An 18,851-nucleotide genomic window follows, 5' to 3' on the forward strand; every position below is an offset into this window, starting at 1 on the left:
TCACCTCGACCTCGCCACCGCCCAGGCGATCAGGCAGTGGTCAAGCCGGGAAACAGAGGCAAATTTGGTAACCGCTCGATGTCCAAAAGGGGTAGGGGCCGTGATCTCCAGTACCCGCCCACCACGCGAGATGGTGGCGCGATGGGAGATTTGGCAACGCGAGACAAAGGGGACGGTGGCTGCCTGACTAACCTATTGAGAAGGAGACCGGTATTAAGGAGATGGCCGGCATCTCAGCATTGTCTAGAAGCTTTTTTTCGAAGACGCCAACACAAGGAAATTTGATGAATCAGATAGTAGTCGGCGGCTAGGACAAAGGAGAAAGATATTGCAGATGGCCGTTGGGTACGACACGGGGGGAGACGTTGAGACAAGGACGAGGAAAGGAATCCTTCTATCAAACAATTCGCAACAGCCCTATGGCATCCGGAAGGAAACGAAACAGACGACAGGGAGCCCAAGATAGGAAAGAAAGAAGAAGATGGGAATAGAGAGTTAGACGAGTGTCTCAAGGGGACCCATCGGGGAGGCCTGCAAGGCGGAAGATATGAAGTAATAGCACACACACAAAGTAAAGGGACAGAAAACAGGCCCGCGGAGGCTGAGCAGGACCAACATAGACTCCCGGAATATGATCAGAAGGGCGACCGGGCTGGGCCACGAGACCGTCCGGCGTCCTATTCGATGACCGTATAATAATGGGAGAGGGATAGGGAGACTAAAGAGAGAGAGAAAGCAAAGCTGCAGGCCGCAAGGGTTGCTTGCTTGCAGCAACGGCAGGGCAGGGCAGGGCAGGGTAAATGACGTCCCACTCGCTTAAGCAGACGACATCGACGTGCAGACTCTGAGCCGCTCTCGATATAAAGACGGGCAGCAATAGAGCAGAGCAAGGCCACACTCTCACACGCGGAAGAGAGCGTGTCACGGCATACAGGACCGACCCATGCTCCCACCCCCCGTTCTGCCCAATCCGCTGCGCTGCCGTGCCGCCCCTCCCACGGGTCTTGACATGTGCGGCAGAAGAGCACAGCAGGATCAGTAGCAGTAGCAGAAGCAGTAGCAGTAGCAGTGATGGCGGCGGAGGCGGCGGTGGCGGGCCCTTGCTGAGGAACGTCATGAGGCGGGATGGATCCATCCAGAAGGAGGTCCAGAACCAGGGAAGCACGAGGGGTACGGAGACAAATGTCGCTCTCTCTGTGTGCCTGTATGTAGGAGGTAGGTCAGACCCGGCGTGTCTGAGCCTCATGGTTGGCCGCGATGCTATTTCTGGGCGGGAGTGGAAATCCCATGCGCGCTAAGTACCGCATCCCACCGCCGAGCTTGTGTGTGTGTGCGTGTGTGTGAGTAGGTGTGGGTGGGTGGGTACACTGCTGCAGGTGCAGATGTCAATCTGCGCTCATTCCAGCAGAACAGTACTGACTGTATTCTTAGGTTGCAGTGTAGAGCGGAGAAGAGCAGAGCAAGAGCGGGAAGGAATGGGGGAGGAGTGGGCCGGGCGGATGGATGGGGACCCGGTGAGCATGCTGTCGGCCAGGACAGGCAATGGCAACCCAATCTTGGAAGAGGTTGCGCCGCACAAATGCCGCCGTAGTAAGCAGTCAGTCAGTCAGTCAGTCAGTCATCATGCATGTACGTTGCTGCTGCTACTGTGGACGTGCATCTGCTGCGGCAAGAGAGACTGCATCCGGGGCTGGCTGGCTGAACAGGCTGATGAGTGGCTGTGGGCCGGGAGCCGGTCGGTTCGAGGTCATCCTGTGCGCGCTTACGGGGCGCCTAAATCTGGGTCCTGGGGTCGCGGGCGCCAACAAACCCTTGGGGAACAAGGGTACCAGGTGCTCTGCATGTCCGGGTTGAGCAACCACCTGCAAGGCCCCCGGGACCCAATCAAATGGCCAGCACGAGGCCTAAGCGAGCACGCAGCAGGCCAGTCGGGTCCGTTAGCAGCCCAACTCCGGCCCACCAGCGGACAGGCGTGGAGAAGGCACTTCCACCCCAGGCTCGAGGTTGGCCAGAGCTTGGGCGGATGTCCTCACGTCGAAACCGTGATAGGGGCTTCTCCCTCGTTTCGATATCTGCGGGCAGGGGGGCAGGGAAGCAGACTTGTCCTATACCGTATTTTCAATGGTTCGACCAAGCAATCGCTTGCTTGACCTCTGACGTCGTTGACACAGTCGCCTCCCGAATGATGCTCGCCGATCCGAGATTTGGGAACTCCTGCGCATCTTGGGGACACAAACTCGTGCCAAGCGCCGCCACAAGCTTCTCGCCAGTGAACCGGCCAGATTAGCCTTTGTTTTATCCTCCATGCAGGCCCGGCGCTTCGGCGAACATGTCACACAACAAATTCTATCTTGTGAGAAAGTGACAATCTGGCTGGGCCTTGGGCAGATCGTCTGTCGCATTGCTCTTGGGGGAATCTTAATTACAGCTTCTAGACTTTTCCCTGTGTACTCAATCAATCAACTTTTCTGCTTCATCTGTAGCGTTACCAGCAGCAGCAATTCAGGCAGTGTCCTCTGCGACTCACGCTTGTCTTCAAGCTGCAAGAACAAAACCCGTCCACGCCCTCCTGCTGCCCTATCTTTCCCTGGGACAATAGACCGCGGTGATTCTTCCGCTTCGCTGTTCTGGCGAGCCACTGACGTCTGAATACCTCCTGTGTCGGCTTCCGTGCTACTTGACCTCCTCCCTCTGATCAGTAGAGCACGGATCTACCACTGGTTTCCTGGGCCCCAGCTCGGCGTTTGCCAGCCATTGGGTACATGAGAACTGAAGCCCTGGGTTGCGCCCGGCGCATTCCAGCCATTCTGCACCCGGGGGTTCTAACCCTGGGTTGCCGGGGCCGGGGCCGGGGCCGGGGCCGGGGCCGGAGAAGGCGTAGGCTCCGAAGCAGGCGCGGCGGGAGCTTGATCCGCAACCTTGAGGTCCTCCACCGCCTTCGGGAGGTCCTCGGGCTTGTAAGTATCCTGGGCTCGACTCGACTTGATCACCTCGTGGATCTTCGATTCTGTGTCGTCCCAGTCATCCGGGCTCAGCTGGACCAGGTCGATGTGGTAGTGCTTGGAAATTTCGGCCAGGGCGTTGAAGCTCTTGCGGTCCGACACGAAGCTGATACTGACGCCCACACGACCGAAACGACCTGTGCGGCCGATACGGTGCAGGTAAGTCTCTGCGTCGGGCTCAGAGTCGCCGTGGCCCTTCATGGGAATATCGTAGTTGATGACCATAGAAACGCTCGAAACATCAATGCCACGGGCAAGGACGTTGGTAGTAATCAGGACTTTGGTGCGGCCCAAGCGGAACTCCTCGAGGAGGCGGTCACGATCTGCAGGATCAAAGGCGCCATGCAGGGCCGACACCTTGTGGCCGTCGGCAATCATCCTTTGCTCGATGACACTGGCCGACTCTCGGGTCTGTAAAAGGTCAGCGGACACGGCCTTGTAGCCCGCCATGGGGACATCGGGTGCTTACCTTGACGAAAATGACCGAGGAACCGATTGTCATGAGGCCGTAAAGTTTCACGAGAACATCGTATTTGTCACCCTCGGATGGGCAGTCCATGTACATCTGCGATATGCCCTTGACAGTAAGTTGCTGCTGCTTGAGTCGCATGGAGTTCGCGTTGGGCGCGAAGCGCTCAGCATACTGAATGACTCGGTCTGGAAAGGTGGCCGAGAAGAGCAGCACCTGGATGTTTTTAGGAAGCATGCTGTTTGAGGACTGTTAGTGTTGCACGCGTTGACATGGTGAAAGGGGGCCACCAAGACGTACTTCTTGACCTTCATGCACTGCTCGCCCATGCCCTGCTGATCCAGCATGTTGTCGGCCTCGTCAATAACGAAGATCCTCAGCTCTCGCGGATCAAACTGGCGGCGGCGGATGGTATCCATGACCGTGCCAGGCGTGCCGACGACAACGGAGCCTCTAACACCGGTCGCTCGGTCGACAGCGCCGGGAACGGCGGCCTCGACAATAAGATCGGGAATGAACTGGCCCACGGACTTGACAACGTTCTGGATCTGACGGGCCAGCTCTCGGGTGGGGGCCAGAAGGAGTGCCTGGGGCTGGTGTGGTTTGCTGTAGTCGATCCGCGACAGAACGGCAATAACGAACGCGGCGGTCTTTCCAGTACCAGACTGAGACTGGGCAATCATGTTGCGGGGAGGGTTTGAGAGAAGCAGAGGAAGAGCCTTCTCCTGGACCTTGGAGGGCTTCTTGAAGTTCATGGCAAGAAGACCTTTGTAGATGCCCTCGGAGCTGTGGGGAATGTTAGCCTAGTGTCACTGTCGCGCGGGCACAGGTTACGGACAGGTTCAGGTCCTCAAAGGTCTTTGCAGACGAGAGAGGGTTGTCGGTGTCGACGTCCAGGTTGGACACGGTGACCTCAACATCGTAACTAGGTTCGTTGAGGTTGCTTTGTTCCACGTCGTCTGCCCAAGAAGTCGCCATGGTGAGTGAGTCGACGATCGCGTCGCGATGAGATGCGATGCGACGAGCGAAGGTGAGGGCGGGATGAGGTTCGTGAGGGGTGAGAACAGCAAGCACCAAGAGCAGGTGCTTCGTGCTGCAACAAGAGACGGGGTTGGGAGAGGAAAGGGCGTCCGTTTGCGACTTCTGCCGTGTCTTGTCTGAAAGGACGGTTTCCAGTGTGCGACTTGTGAAGTATGAATGGCTTTGACGAAGGTCGGTCAATATCAGGACCAGTGTTGTTATAACTGGTGGGGCTCGAGTCTAGTCTGGACCTCAAGGTGCCTTTCAGGTCAACTTTTTGGACAGACGCTAAAGATAAAGCTCTCCAGTGCAGCAGCTGCCAGGCAGTCAGGCCAATTGAGCAATGGATGGCGGGGTGGTGGGGCAGCCGCAGCTGACGGTCTCGGGTGGGCAGGAGCAGAGGCGATACGCAGGTACTTCTTCATTTCAGTGTTTTACACGTCTATCCGGGTATCCCGGTATCTACTTGGTAGGCAGGTAAGCCGCCTCCCACCAGCTCCTTCCATTCGCACACTGCTGGGCACTCGCCTGAGGATCTTCTAGAAGGTCAATGGTGTGCTGCGAAGAAGTCTTCCCGTCAACAGCTGAAGAAATATATAGTGCAATATTAGACGTTTTGCAGTATTTGACCTACCTCGGTACCTAGGTAGGTACAGAACATACCGTTAGGTGCCCAGCAGGTCTCGATTCGCAGAAAAGGCTGTCAACCCCGTGTCACACACATTGCCCCTCAGTGAGGCCGTGACAGGTATTGTAGTCTAGGCATTCTGGTCCAAATCATGTTGGCAGTAGTGCGGCAACACAGCAAGGCGGACGCATTGATGCTTTACAGCGCCTTGCGGCCAGCTCAGGGCATCGTCAGGGGTTGATCCTTATTCCCATGTGGAGCACGCGTTGATTAGCACGGCTTCTCGGGTAGGTGCCCAATGCCCAAACAGCGCGGGTCGGCCGTCGCATGGCAGATGACGAAGCCCAAAGGGTTGTGATGGCCGTTTAACCTCTTGGCCGGCCTTGGACGGACGGGTCCGGCACGTCTCCTAAGGTCGCACGAATCTTCTGGCAACGTCTTCCTGTATTGTATTGCACTGCACTGCATTCAACTATACTCTCCTGTACATATACTCCTCAACTGTGTTGCTTCACTTTTCCCTGCAGGCCCCGACTGTTCCTCGACCCCAGAGACAAACACCGTCATCCAAGAACCAACCCAACAGGGTGTCATCCTTGGCCCAGCGCCCCCATCCTTCGGCCGCATTTTATCCATGCTTGGCAATTGGAGGGGCCCTTGAATTGTCGTTCGAACTCCTGCGCCCAGCACTTCACTCTCGCGATTAAAGCCCGCCCCTCTGAAGCTTCGACGCTCGCCAGTTTCTCGAGACATTTACTACAACATATTCAAGTTATAGACTACAGAAGGGCTTCGGACCTGCCTCGCATGACAGCTGCTCCTTGCGGACAACTTGACAGGGATAATGGCCGAGGTGGACGTTGCACCGACCTTCGGCGCGGAATTGAAGGTATGGAACTGCAGGACGGAGAGAAGAAGGGGGGGGGGGAACGGCAAGGGGATGAAATGCTAGTTGGCATCTGCTGATCCCACATGGGCGCACAGGATGGCTTCAAACCCGCCAACGCCTGGGTCGCCAACGGCATAGCATGGCTCGACGATATCCAAGGCTTCTACCGCGAACGTGCCGCGATCGAGAAGGACTACGCCAAACAACTGACAGCCCTCGCGAACAAGTATTTCGAGAAGAAAGCAAAGAAGTCCGCGGGGCTCGGTGTCGGTGACACGCCGACCATGACACCTGGTTCCATAGAGAGGTGAGCGGTGGCCCGGGTGTGACAGCCTTGGGAGATCATGAGCACGCGAGCACGAGCTGACAACGCTGGACACAGCGCTTCCGTCACGACATGGACCACACAATTGACAACCCTCGAGGGCCGAGCCAAGGAACACGACAATTATGCGAACGACCTCATCACCAAAGTTGCCGAGCCCATGAAGGTCCTCGGCACGCGGTTCGAGGAGGTCCGGAAGAAACACGCCGAGTACGCCGACAAGCTGGAGAAGGAACGAGACTCTTCCTACGCCGAGCTGCGCAAGACGAAAGGCAAATATGACGCCGTGTGTCAAGAGGTCGAGAGCAAGCGCAAGAAGTCCGAGTCGTCGTTTGACAAGGCAAAAGCACAGAGCGCATACCAGCAACAAATCATCGAGATGAACAACATCAAGAACACCTACCTGATATCGATCAACGTCACCAATAAGCAGAAGGAGATGTACTACCACGAGTACCTGCCCGAGCTCCTGGACAGCCTGCAAGATCTCAACGAGTTCCGGGTACTGAAATTGAACGGGCTCTGGACATTTGCGTCGCAACTGGAAATGGGTATGCTGCAACAGAGCCAAGGGTTGATTCAGCACCAGACCGAGGAGATCTCGCGGAACCAGCCACATCTCGACTCGATGATGTACATCCGACACAACATGGGCGCATTCAACGAGCCACCAGACAGGGTCTTCGAGCCGAGCCCCGTGTGGCATGACGAGCCGACGATGGTCGTGGACGAGACGGCTAAGATCTATCTGCGAAATGTCCTCAACAAGTCCAAGGGCTCGCTGGGAGAGCTAAAGCGAGAAGTAGATAAGAAGAGGAGGGAGGTGGAAGGGGCGCAAAGGGCAAAGCAGAGGGTGCGCGACGGGCAAGACAAGAGCGATGAGGTGACTGTCGTCGCAGCCATGTTCGCGCTCCAGGAGCAGCTTCATGCCGTGGACAGGAAAAAGGTCACCGCCGAGGTCGAGACATCCACCATCACTGCCGTCGTAGGAGACGTCACGCTCGGCGCCAAGAATCACAATTTCAAATCCCAGACATTCAAGATCCCAACAAACTGCGACCTCTGCGGCGAGAGAATATGGGGCCTCTCGGCAAAGGGCTTCGACTGCCGCGATTGCGGGTACACGTGCCACAGCAAGTGCGAGATGAAGGTTCCCGCCGAGTGCCCTGGCGAGTCGTCCAAGGAGGAACGCAAGAAACTGAAGCAGCAACGGCAGGAAGCCGCCAACTCGCTTCTCAGTCCCAGCCCTGCTTCCGGCGACAAGGTCGCGGAGCTGCCCGCTCTGTCGAGGACGAACACTATGAACAGCATGTCTTCAGGATACGCCGCCAGCGCGCACCGGTCGATCACGACCGCAATGAGCCCAACGGAAGAGGAGACGCCGCCAGAGGTCCCCACGAGCACGAGGCCTACGTCTACGATCGCATCTGGCTCGGTCAGGAAGAACAGGGTCATCGCGCCCCCGCCGGCGGCATACATCAGCGAGCTGCCAGGAAGTGCGCCAAACGGGTCGGGAGCTAGCCACCAGGAGGTGAAAGCGAAGATGCTGTTCACGTTCGAAGCAAATGGCGAAGGAGAGATCTCTGTACCTGAGGGCAGGGAGGTCGTCGTGCTAGAGCCCGATAGTGAGTTGCCTTGTCCATCATCCGTCCCGTATAAAAGCAAGTACAATCGCGAGTACTGACAACCCCCTCAGCTGGATCCGGATGGACCAAGGTCCGCGCGGGCTATAAGGAAGGCATCGTGCCGGCCTCCTACATCGAGGTGCTACCGGCGTCGGCGATCGCGCCTCAGCACACGGGGGCGTCGGCGCGGCCGCCCTCGACGTACAGCAACTCGGGCTCCTCGATAGGCGGCGCCCCGACGATCAAGAAAAAGGGCCCAGCGGTGGCGCCCCGGCGCGGGGCCAAGAAGCTGCGGTACGTCGAGGCGCTCTACGACTACACGGCGCAGTCCGACACCGAACACACCATGGTGGAGGGGGAGAGGTTCGTCCTCATCAAGGAGGACCCCGGCGACGGCTGGGCCGAGGTCGAGAAGGGCGGGCTTACCAAGAGCGTGCCTGCTAGCTACGTGCAAGCTGTTTGAAGCGGGCGCAGCCAAGGCGAGGCAAGGTAAGGCGAGGCGAGACACTGGTGAAAGTCAAGTGTTGTTTCATTTTGAGAGAGGACAGCAACGTTACTGTACTCATCCGCTCGTGCACGCATCGCGACGGTCTTTGGTATGGTTGCGAGATTGTAAATAGGCAAATCGGAGAGGCACGTTCAAACCATGGGCTGTGGTTCTACTGGTGGCATGGCCTGGCATGGCCATGCTGGTCTCAAATTGATGATGTAGATTAAAGATAGAGCGGTGACGAGCCTGCTGCCGTTGCAAATGCAGATTGTCAGCCGAGACTTATCTACGCTTCGAGGATGAAGGGATTGTCTACGAGGCAGGACGTCGGAGACAGAAGTCTAAGAAGTTCAACCTATAGAAGCCTCAAAAGGTCTATCAACTCTGCTCTTCCCACGATGTCCTGCTGCGTTGACTGCAGATGGAACCTCTCGGACGGTTTCGTCACCTGGCCATGCCATAATGGTATCACTATGCGCCGTAGCCAAAGGACTGACTATTTCGTGTTCTCTCATATTAAGCCCTCAGGGCCAGGCTAACAAATTCCCTGTCTCTATGTCGACGGCACACGTCCCTGAGCGCCCGTCCCCAGCATCGCCACATGCCCCTTCGCTCGAGCAGGCGGCTGAAGCAATGTGCCGACATCTCTATACCGCGCACGACGGCTGACGTGCAACATGGTATCTCGCTGTGTTTGTCAGTTTCGCGCTCGGGAGCAGGGGCTCCTCCCACGCGGGATGAGACCTATCTGTAAGCCGACTGTGGAAGCCCACGGAGGGAACGGCTTGGAGCATGCAGCCGCGATGGGCCGGGCCTCTGTGGCAGCAGATTGCCGAACGGGAGACAACGGCTTAAGGCAGAAAGATCGGTGGTGCGAGCGGCCAGGTGAGTGGGATTGTTTCGCGTGCAAGCTGGGATGGTGGAAGGACGAGCATCGTCGATGCCGTACCCATGTGATGACTCCAGAATCACCCGCGTGGGAACCGGTAGGGTTGAAGCAAACGTCTCACACGGGAGGACAAAAACGGACTGTCTACAGTTCCTACGGCTTTCAGGATCGCTATCTGGAGTTGAGGAAGTGGTTGCAAGATGGGGCTTGATGCGATGGGAGGCATAAGAGATGCTGTGTAAGTGAGCAGGCCCATCGATGGGGTGAAGTGCTAAACCGACCCTGGGTCAGAAGAGCTGCGACGGGCCGTGTCTGTGCATGGGGAACGCTAGATGTAGCTAAATTGCTGTGATCAAGTTGTTCAAGGGGTTCTGTGCAGTCCGATTGAAGGAAAGGCATGGTGCAGCCGTGGTTCTTCACGTGTTCCGGACGGCAGGCAGGTAGCCATCAAGATGTGCCGCTCGCGATGTTTCTCAGCCTCACAAGACGGAGGGTCCCCTTTTCGGACGTCATCTCTTGTCACGCTCGAGCCTCCAATGCCGAATATCAGGATATTATCGGTATTTCAACACTTGCGCCTTGTGCACATGTTTCATGCCCCTTTGGAAGATCAACCTGACACTGGGTGCTCACGTCTTCCATGTTACCGTGTTGCGCTCGCGGAGAACGACGTCACCTGACAGATTCGTCCGGTCTCAAGGTCCAGTTGACATGCTCGGTGATGTGCTGAACTTTATGCGTTGTCCAGGTGGGCAGGCCAGCCCACTGCCAAGTCGCCCTGCCCTCTTCCCCAGCCGCTCTCTACCTACACCAAACCATGTACGACGCCTCGCAATTCATCTCCGCAATGTTTGACACTGTGCCCGCGGGTATGAGATCTGCCATGCATCTTTTGAGCGGGTTGGGCCAAGCAATTCCAAGACCTGGGGCGAGCCTGGGCAATTGCTTGGTGAAGCTTCGTTTGACGTCGCCAAATGTCAGTCAGTTCTGGGTGCTAACAGGAACGGCGGGCGGAGGCGTGGGCGAGTGGTAGGGTGCGGGTTAAATGAGCATTTCAGGGGTATCACGCGCTACTGTGGGCTGGATTGCAGACCCAGACAATATGTACCTGACAGGCCCGACAGCCCCCAGGCAAGGGGATCGCCATCAAAGCCTAATTCCTTAACGCTAAGCATAACGGATACTTGTGGAAATGAAAACGGCTGTGCAGGCCTGTCCGTCCTGACTCCTGATTTGCGGTGTGAGGCTGTGTGACTGGCCCGGCTGGTAGGACAAACCCGACAAGCAGGTTTTGGGGGGCCAACAACAGCACACTGCTGATACGGTTACCCACAATCACGAAGGAGGCCTGGCCGCAGGTTCATTCGAGCTGGGGGAGGTACTGTGTGCCGAACAAGGCCGATCGTGATCTTGATCTGGAAGAGAGGCGAGCCAGAGGATCAATTGGGCTTTTCCTTGCGTTCAGTTCTTGGTGGACACTGGATTGGATCGGATCGGCCGCGAACAGACTTTTGAAACCGCCGAACCATGCAGCCATCTCACATGCTTTTGAGGCAGTGCAGCGCGATGCAATAAACTGACTGCTGTGGTCCAGCACTGGCGTCACCCCGTCCTTGGCCGTGTGCTTCCCCAATCAAGGGTGGTGGTAAGACAGGAAGGACAATGTGGTCTGCGGCTGTGTTCTGCGTGTCCAGCATTCTTGGGTTGATGGTCTGTTTGAGTTTACTAGGTAATAGTGGGACGATGGTTTCCAATGGCTGGGGCGTCCTGCCTCGCTTCTCCAGGGTCAAACCTGTGCTGCTGGGGTACGAATCAGACCAGACGTCATTATTTACATTCGTCGTGAATCCGAGCACCTGCAGACGACCGGGAGAAAGAGGAGCACCAGGGACAGGAGACATCGAAACGGTAGAACGCTCCACTGCATCAGCATCGAAGTCCAAACGGTGGAAACTGTCACTCGACGAGCCTCAGCAGCAACATTCAGTATCTCGTCAGTAGGGAGATCTGGTACCCAATACGAAGGTGAGACTCTCGGTGGTGGCCAGTAGGGTGGTGTGCTGTGCACGCGTCCTGGAGCTGGATGGTTGGCCAGCGGAGATGAAATGACCAAAGCTACTGTGTACCTCTGTAGACTGCATACTTCCTGCTGATCCGAGAGTGCGAGAAGTGGGTTGGCAAGGATGACCGAGCAGGGGCGGCGGGAAGGAGTGACTTGGCTTCGCGGCAAGCCTTACATATCTTGGCAAGTACCCCACCAGCCCTGTCTGATCATGACAAGGGACCAGCGACTTAGACGCGCACTGTACCCACGACTGGCGGGAAGCTAAACCTGAGCATTACGAGCAGGATGGGAACTCAAGCTGGCAGGCTGGGAAACAGAGCCATTTTGGGGCAAGGGGCTCTCCAATTAGCAACGCAGAAGCGACGGCAGCGGGCGACGGCAGGGGCAAGGGGCCAGGTGCCAGGGGCGAGGAAGGAGAGGTGCATGATTATGGTCGTTATTATTGTTGCCGGCCTCCATCTTTTTCTTATTCTCCTCCCTGATCTACATCAGACGGCCCTCCTTCCCCATACCCAACCACCCTTCACCTTCTTCCAACGCATTCCAGCCATCGTTGTTGATCGCGAGATATTTCTTGTCTCCCATCCGCGACACACGCCCGACTCACTCGCTTCGTCGGATCAACTATTCTTTTTCTTCTTCTAATTGACACATTGATTCACTTCGCTCGCTCTGCCACTCCCTTGCTGCCTCTTGTCTACTACCACTGTAGTAGCAGAGTAGAACAGCGCCGGCTGCCTCAACACTGAACAACATCTGCTGTCTGTCAACGAGCTCGACGCAAACGCAGCATAACCCACCATGAAGTCCTTTGCTCTCACATCCGCCCTTCTGGCGGCCGCCGTCTCGGCCAACCCTACTCCCACCGAGCAGGAGCCACCAAGCAAGCGGGCGAGCCTGCCCACTGTCACGGCCTCAGGCAATGGTAGGACGCCCTATTTCCCCATTTCCTCAATTACATGCACTGCTTGCTGACTTGTCTCTCCAACAGCTTTCTGGGCCGGAAAGGACCGGTTCTATGTCCGTGGCATCGACTACCAGCCTGGTGGATCGTCCAACCTGGCTGACCCGCTGGCCGATACCGCCACCTGCAAGCGTGACATCGCCGAGTTCAAGAAGCTGGGAATCAACACAGTCCGTGTTTACACCGTCGACAACTCTGCCAGCCACGACGACTGCATGAGCCAGCTGTCTGATGCTGGCATCTACCTGATTCTCGACGTCAACAACCCACTCTACTCCATCAACCGCAACAGCCCCGGCGAGTCCTACAACGACGTCTATCTGCAGAGTGTCTTTGCCACCGTGGACCAGTTCGTCAAGTATGACAACACCCTGGCTTTCTTCTCTGGAAACGAGGTTGTCAACGACCAGGCCAACACTACATTGGCTGCCCCCTACGTCAAGGCTACCACCCGTGACATGCGCCAGTACATCAGGAACCGTGGCTACAGGGCGGTTCCTGTCGGATACTCCGCAGCAGATGTCTCTCAGAATCGTTTCCAGCTTGCTCAGTACTTCAACTGCGGTACAGACGATGAGCGCAGCGATTTCTTTGCCTTCAACGACTACTCGTGGTGCGACAGCAGCTTCACGCAGTCCGGCTGGGACCAGAAGGTTAAGAACTTCACCGGCTACGGTCTTCCTTTGTTCCTCTCCGAATACGGCTGCATCACCAACGGACGTAGCTTCGGCGAGGTCGAGGCTCTGATGAACAGCGAGATGACAGCCGTCTACTCTGGAGGCCTGGTGTACGAGTACTCCGACGAGGGTAACGGGTACGGTATCGTCTCTATCAGCGGTGACAGCGTGTCGGAGAAGAGCGACTTTGCCGCCTACGCTACTGCTCTGTCCAAGAACCCCGCTCCTACCGGCGACGGTGGCTTCGCCTCAACAACCAACTCCCAGGCCTGCCCATCCGCTGACTCTGACTGGCTCGTGAGCAACACACTGCTGCCCGCCATTCCCACGGGCGCATCTAAGTACATGACCTCGGGCGCCGGTGATGGCCCCGGCCTGAAGGGCGATGGTTCTCAGAACGCTGGCGGCACGTCGACCGGAGATGCCGAGCCTGGCTCTGGTTCTGCCACCGGGTCTGCCGCCACTGGCTCCTCCAGCGGAAACGCAGGCGCTGGCGGCCCTGGCCCTCTGGACATGGGCGCCTTCATGGTCACTGGCGTTGTTTTCTTCTTCAGTCTTGTTGGTACCATGCTTCTGTAAGCTTCATGCTCTAAGACTGGGGAAATTGGGATTCTTGTACATGGGGCAAATCCATTCTGGGTGGGGACATAATTACTCAAAATGTATTGCGGCGCAATGGGCAACGGATTCTACGGATCAAGGGTACTTACAGCGAGCGGGAGAGTCTGATTCTTTCGCGTCCCCAGGGTCGGGATGCGGTTAATTGTGACATGGATAATTAGCCAGAGAGAAACGAGCAGTACAGTCATCGAAATAGATTTGAACAGTGCCACCATGCTCTTTGAATCACTGCAGTCCGGATTGAGATCTTCTGGCAGTGTCTGTGCCTATACCCTCTGCTAACAAACATACCTAGGTATACCAAGACACCTACGGCCACAGGTCTTAGCTTGGCCCGAATAGGGTTGTGTTGAAGTCTGTTTCGAAGAGAAATGAGACGGTATTCGCCCTTATAAATTGTCAAATATACCTGTGTTCATACGATAAACTGGGCAGTGATTGGCTAGGGCTTGATTCTCACCACCTTGCAAGTGGCAGTACAGTACAAGTCAAGCTAGCTGGGTATATTAGAAGAGTTCAATAATCACCCAGGCCATTTCGGGATTAACTTACAAGACATCATCGCACTGCAGATTTCGCTATGGGACATTTGTCCTGCAAGGGGTTGTCCTAAAAAAGACTGTCACGCAGGCGATTATGCTATCATGCGTATACATCGTTCTGAAGAGAAGACTGCAGTCTGACTCCCTTCCAGGCGACGTAAGGAGGACTGACTCTTCTCACTCGATATGTTCATTTTGTTGTTGAGTCAGCCCCACGCAGCTAGTGATGCCCATTGTCATTTTCTGACACACACACTGGGTCTCATTCCGTAGTTAACGACAAAGTTGCTCCTACGACCAACAGCGTGGGCATCATGCTTACTGCATCCTGTTCAAACGCACCCAATTGGGTTACAAAGAGCTTGATGAGGAGGGGAGCTTTGGCAGATATGCGGTGATAAGTAATCTCGCATCAAGCTCGTACCTGTGGTGGGAAATGAATCTGGACGTCGACGTTCTTGCAGTCATGGCCATTACGTATAGGATATTCACGTCTAGCACGTAATCCATGAAACACGCGACCTTTCTCACAACCTTTAGTAGATCCACGTCCAGCTTCTCTTTCATTGGGACCCAATTCAGGCTTCTGGTGACACATGTGCATTCCCAGTGCATACGATTGGACATGTCTGGGATTTTACATAGCTTGTATCACTTGATAGGGTCGGAAAGGTCAGTTCCAAAGACTTTCATTACAGAGAAATTACAAAATACTTGAATTGAGGCTGTGATTAAAGCACGCGAGATGAGCCCATCTCCGCCAACCCCTTATAGTCCTATCCTACTACTAAGGCGGTAATAGCTCTTCCGCTTCCCGGCAGCGTCATCCTCGCCATCGAGCGCCGTAGCCCTCGCGCCGGCAGCTCCCTTCTCATCTTCGGCCTCCTCGAAATAATAGTGATTAGCATCCTCCTTGAACGCCAGCCGGTACGGCACGGCCAGGCCCGTCTTCCTCTTCCTCTCCTTGTCCACCTGCGGGGTGCCCATCACGGCCTCCTCCTCCTGCTGACGCGGCGAGCGCGACTGGCCCGGCCTGGAGGTGGCCAGGGCGAAGAGGTTCGTCGGCTCGAGGAAGTCCTTGACGAGGCCGACGCGGCAGAAGTAGGCGAGGCAGAGAAGGTTCAGCAGGAAGGTGAAGGCAAGCACGAGGTAGAAGATGCCCTGCCAGTCGGACGAGTGCCAGCTGGCGTACTCCTGGGTGCGCACGCGGGCGTGGAAGGACGCCAGGGCGCCCGGGGCGGGCAGGATATTGGCTTCGGTCATGTTGGGCCACGTCGTCAAGTTGTACTCCCAGTAGTGGATGAACGGGGAATCAACGGACGCGATGACGAGCGTGCTGCTGACCAGCACGGCCAGGGCCTCTGCCATCGAGGGCAGCGTGTCGTTGAGCCGGGGCTCGGCCAGGGCGAGCTCGGTGAGGATCCGCGCGTTCGAGGCGTTGTTGTTAGTCACGCCGCCGTTCAGGTCGATCGCCCGCCGCCAGCCGTCCACCATGTCCTTCCAGTCCCAGCTCGTGCCGATCTCGCCGTCGCCCATGTGGCGGACGTAGGCGTCCGGGTCCGGGTGGTCCTGCGCGTTCTCGGGGAAGAAGTCCTCCTCCTGCGCGCACTGCGCCTCCATGGACATCCCCGTGACGCCAGAGACGTCGAACTGCGTGCTGCACTGGATGGCCGGCCAGGAGCGCATCTCGCAGAGGGTGTAGTCGTCCATCAGCCTGCTCTTGCCGAACAGGTAGACCGCGTCCGCGGGGACGCTGCTGTTGAGGGCCTGGACCGTGGTGTTGGTTATGATGTTGTTGTCGTAGGGGTACAGCTGGAAGACCGGCGGGCGCCGCACGTAGCGCGGGCCCCAGCGGAAGATGTCGTCGACGACGGTGCTGTTGAGCCATTCGTCCTCGGAAGGTTGCGGCACGTCGCCTTCCCATTCTTCCCAGCCGGTCTCTTGCTTGGGTTCGCTCTTGTTCTCCGTGATATTTGCGTTTGGCCACGCTGTGTAGACCAAAGGTTCGAGCTCCTCCCTGTTCATGTTTACACAGAGGACATTCACTGCGGGTGATATCACGCTCGCAGAGATGTTGTAAGAGGCGAGCCCGTCGAGGTCCGAGGGCTGGAGGATCTCGTTCTCACCGTTGGTTGCCGCCTTGTAGACTCCTGTCCCGAAATGAATACTTGACCTCACATTCCCGAGATCTTGGGTTGACTTACCTGGATGCGGCAATGCCAGCGAAACATTGTTGATGACTCTATCGTGTGTTTTAAAACTCTCTTCTGCGTTCGAGAATTGAGCCTCAATCCATGAGCCAATCATCGTAACATTGTCATAAAGCATGGCTTGAGCAGCGGGTCGCTCGGCCATGTTGCGACTCGCAGTGCTGCCGTTGTAATTGATGTCCCGCCACGTGGTCATGAAAGCAAGGAGGTTTTGATATGCTGTACAGTGTGTCAGTCAAAGTGTCCTCCTCAAGTTTTCCAGGTACACCTCCACATACAGTCTCCGGAATACTGCACGCCAAGGCAGGATTCACCGGCCGCAATCGTGTCCAGATCGGTGGAAATTGGAGTCGAGCATGATTCTTCCGCGTATCCCGGATTCGCGTAAGACGCCACAACGTAGCTCTCCAGGTATCTATCATGCCAACTGCTGAATCGGAGTTTAGGCCGGATCATTGTGTCGGAGGCTGTGGTATACAGCATTGCAACAAGGGTTGCAATCAGGGTCAAGATGCCAAGGATAGTGTGCCCGGCATATCGTAGAGTCTGGCCATTCGCCAATAAAGAGCCAGGTTGCTGCGCAAGTCAGAGGTGTGTTCCATCGACAGGTGGGGAATTCTGACGGGGACTAACAGTGATCCAGGTTCGCATCGTCATCTCCGCCATGGTCATACCAGCGTTGGTGGCGATGGCCCTCCTCGTCAGCACCTGGCCGATGAAGGCCACAAACACCGTCACGAAGGACAGCTCGATCGTCTTGGCAAAGATTGCTGTCAAGACGTTGGCGGTCGACAGGTCCATTGAGCCACCCGATGATATCGTGTGTCCCCATCCCGGCTGTGCGATCGCCACCCCGAGCCACATTCCGCTGAGGATGGTCGAGTAGACGGAAAGTATAATAAGCCAGACAGACAGCCAGCTGAGGCGGCTAACACGTACATCGGCTGGTGCGCCCGACGGACGGGGCGGGTCGTGCGCCTGTTTCTTGAAGTTGTCGTAGTCGCTCGGGTCGAGTTGTCGGGCGGAGCTGAAGGTCTCGCCGGAATACTGTTGGCTGTCATCTTGCATCTGCAGCGAGTCCAGGCTGATCGAGTCGGAATCGCTCCTCCGCTCTCGCCCCCCCGCCGCCGTCGCCGCCCCGCCGTCATCTAGGGTCCGGTATATCGCCGTCTTCGAGCCCCGGTCCCATGCGTTGTAGACCGACCCCTTCAAGTCGCCCTCGGAAGGCATTGCATTCGGTGACCCCATTGTAGGGGAGAAGCCGCCCAGTGTGCGCCCGGACAGCTGGGGATTCCAGAACTCGGGGTGTCCGTACTGTGCCGCAGTGTCGTACGGCGGGGAGGAGGGACCGGCAGTTGGGGCTGCGTTGGCAACGAGCGGTTGGCTGGACTCAGATCGCTGGATCAGGGCCGGGTATGATATACCCAGGCCTCCTTCCTCGCGAGCTGGCCGATTTGAGCCATATTGCTCGTTATCCTGCGACCCTCCGTCGACTAGGCCGTTGCTGGCCATCCCGTTGCCTTGCCGGCGCCCCAAGGGTTTGAAGCAGACCGTGGTCAATGTTGGTACTGCAATTGGGTGTCAGTCCTGCGATGAAGGAAAAGGAATGAATCACATGGCACAGAAAAGAGCGAAACGGGGAAAGAGGGGGCTTGGGTGCCGCAGGAGAGGGGAGACAAAAGGCGCAGGTCCATGAGTGCTACTCAGCATCCCAGTCCCAACGGAGAGCCCACGGGAGGCAACACCCCACGAGGCAGAAGATGTTTGAGGTCAAGCCATGTTGGTTCCTGCACATGGCCGATCACCAGGCCGGTAATATCTAGCGGGCAACAATTGTGGGCCGTGTTGTACGCGGCTGTATGCTTCTGATCCTGCATGATGAATGGCAGACAAGCGAGACGAGGGAGTAATCAGAAGGCAAGGGTGATATTCGACAGGTAACATGAGGGAGAGCCTACCTTTGAGAAGGAGAAAAGAACCAACGGTCGGGCCAATTGGCTATCTTGATTGGAAAATGTCGAAGATGGTAGAAAGGCAGAGGAGAGGTGGGAGGATCGTCGAAAGTAAACAGATAGATGTATGTAGTTGACGTTGAGCAGGGGAGGGCGGAGGGGGAGAGGCTCAGGGCTGAGAGGCGGGGAGGATGGGGTGAGCAATGGAGCCGATTCCAATCAGCAGCAGTGACTCGAGGGAGACAAGGGAATGCGAGGTGATGTGATGCAAACGCGAAGCTCTCGCATGGGACCAACAGGCCTGCCAACGGAGCACTTGGTTTGTTTGCCTGTTGTGTGAGCAAGGCGCGGCTGACCGATTAATGGGCAGGCGATGCTACAGCACACGAGAGCAATTCCCTCCCCACAACTACACGACTAAACTCGCCTGGGCCCGTTAGACACAGACAAAGCGTCCTACAGTGATGAAATTCAACACGACCC

At 56.7% G+C, this 18,851-nt stretch overlaps 4 protein-coding genes across 4 annotated transcripts; 2 read left to right on the top strand and 2 right to left on the bottom strand.

The window, feature by feature from the left end:
- Nucleotides 1-2,822: 2,822 nt before the first annotated feature.
- INS49_012433 (uncharacterized protein) lies at nt 2,823-4,449 on the bottom strand (the record flags this gene model as incomplete). Its single annotated transcript, XM_043173136.1, has 4 exons — nt 2,823-3,413; nt 3,472-3,709; nt 3,772-4,257; nt 4,310-4,449. The coding sequence occupies 4 exons, from the start codon at nt 4,447-4,449 to the stop codon at nt 2,823-2,825; spliced, it is 1,455 nt and encodes a 484-aa protein (XP_043022433.1).
- A 1,514-nt stretch (nt 4,450-5,963) lies between these two features.
- Nucleotides 5,964-8,421, top strand: INS49_012434 (uncharacterized protein; the record flags this gene model as incomplete). Its single annotated transcript, XM_043173137.1, has 4 exons — nt 5,964-6,008; nt 6,104-6,315; nt 6,391-7,958; nt 8,030-8,421. The coding sequence occupies 4 exons, from the start codon at nt 5,964-5,966 to the stop codon at nt 8,419-8,421; spliced, it is 2,217 nt and encodes a 738-aa protein (XP_043022434.1).
- A 3,782-nt stretch (nt 8,422-12,203) lies between these two features.
- INS49_012435 (uncharacterized protein) lies at nt 12,204-13,622 on the top strand (the record flags this gene model as incomplete). The annotated part of the gene is made up of 2 exons (XM_043173138.1): nt 12,204-12,327; nt 12,394-13,622. The coding sequence occupies 2 exons, from the start codon at nt 12,204-12,206 to the stop codon at nt 13,620-13,622; spliced, it is 1,353 nt and encodes a 450-aa protein (XP_043022435.1).
- A 1,352-nt stretch (nt 13,623-14,974) lies between these two features.
- On the bottom strand, nt 14,975-17,928 carry INS49_012436 (uncharacterized protein; the record flags this gene model as incomplete). Its single annotated transcript, XM_043173139.1, has 4 exons — nt 14,975-16,356; nt 16,411-16,635; nt 16,695-16,992; nt 17,050-17,928. The coding sequence occupies 4 exons, from the start codon at nt 17,926-17,928 to the stop codon at nt 14,975-14,977; spliced, it is 2,784 nt and encodes a 927-aa protein (XP_043022436.1).
- Between the last annotated feature and the right edge of the window lie 923 nt (nt 17,929-18,851).

The sequence above is a fragment of the Diaporthe citri genome (assembly GCF_014595645.1).
Source record: "Diaporthe citri strain NFHF-8-4 chromosome Unknown scaffold_6, whole genome shotgun sequence".
In the NCBI taxonomy this organism is placed as follows: domain Eukaryota; kingdom Fungi; phylum Ascomycota; class Sordariomycetes; order Diaporthales; family Diaporthaceae; genus Diaporthe; species Diaporthe citri.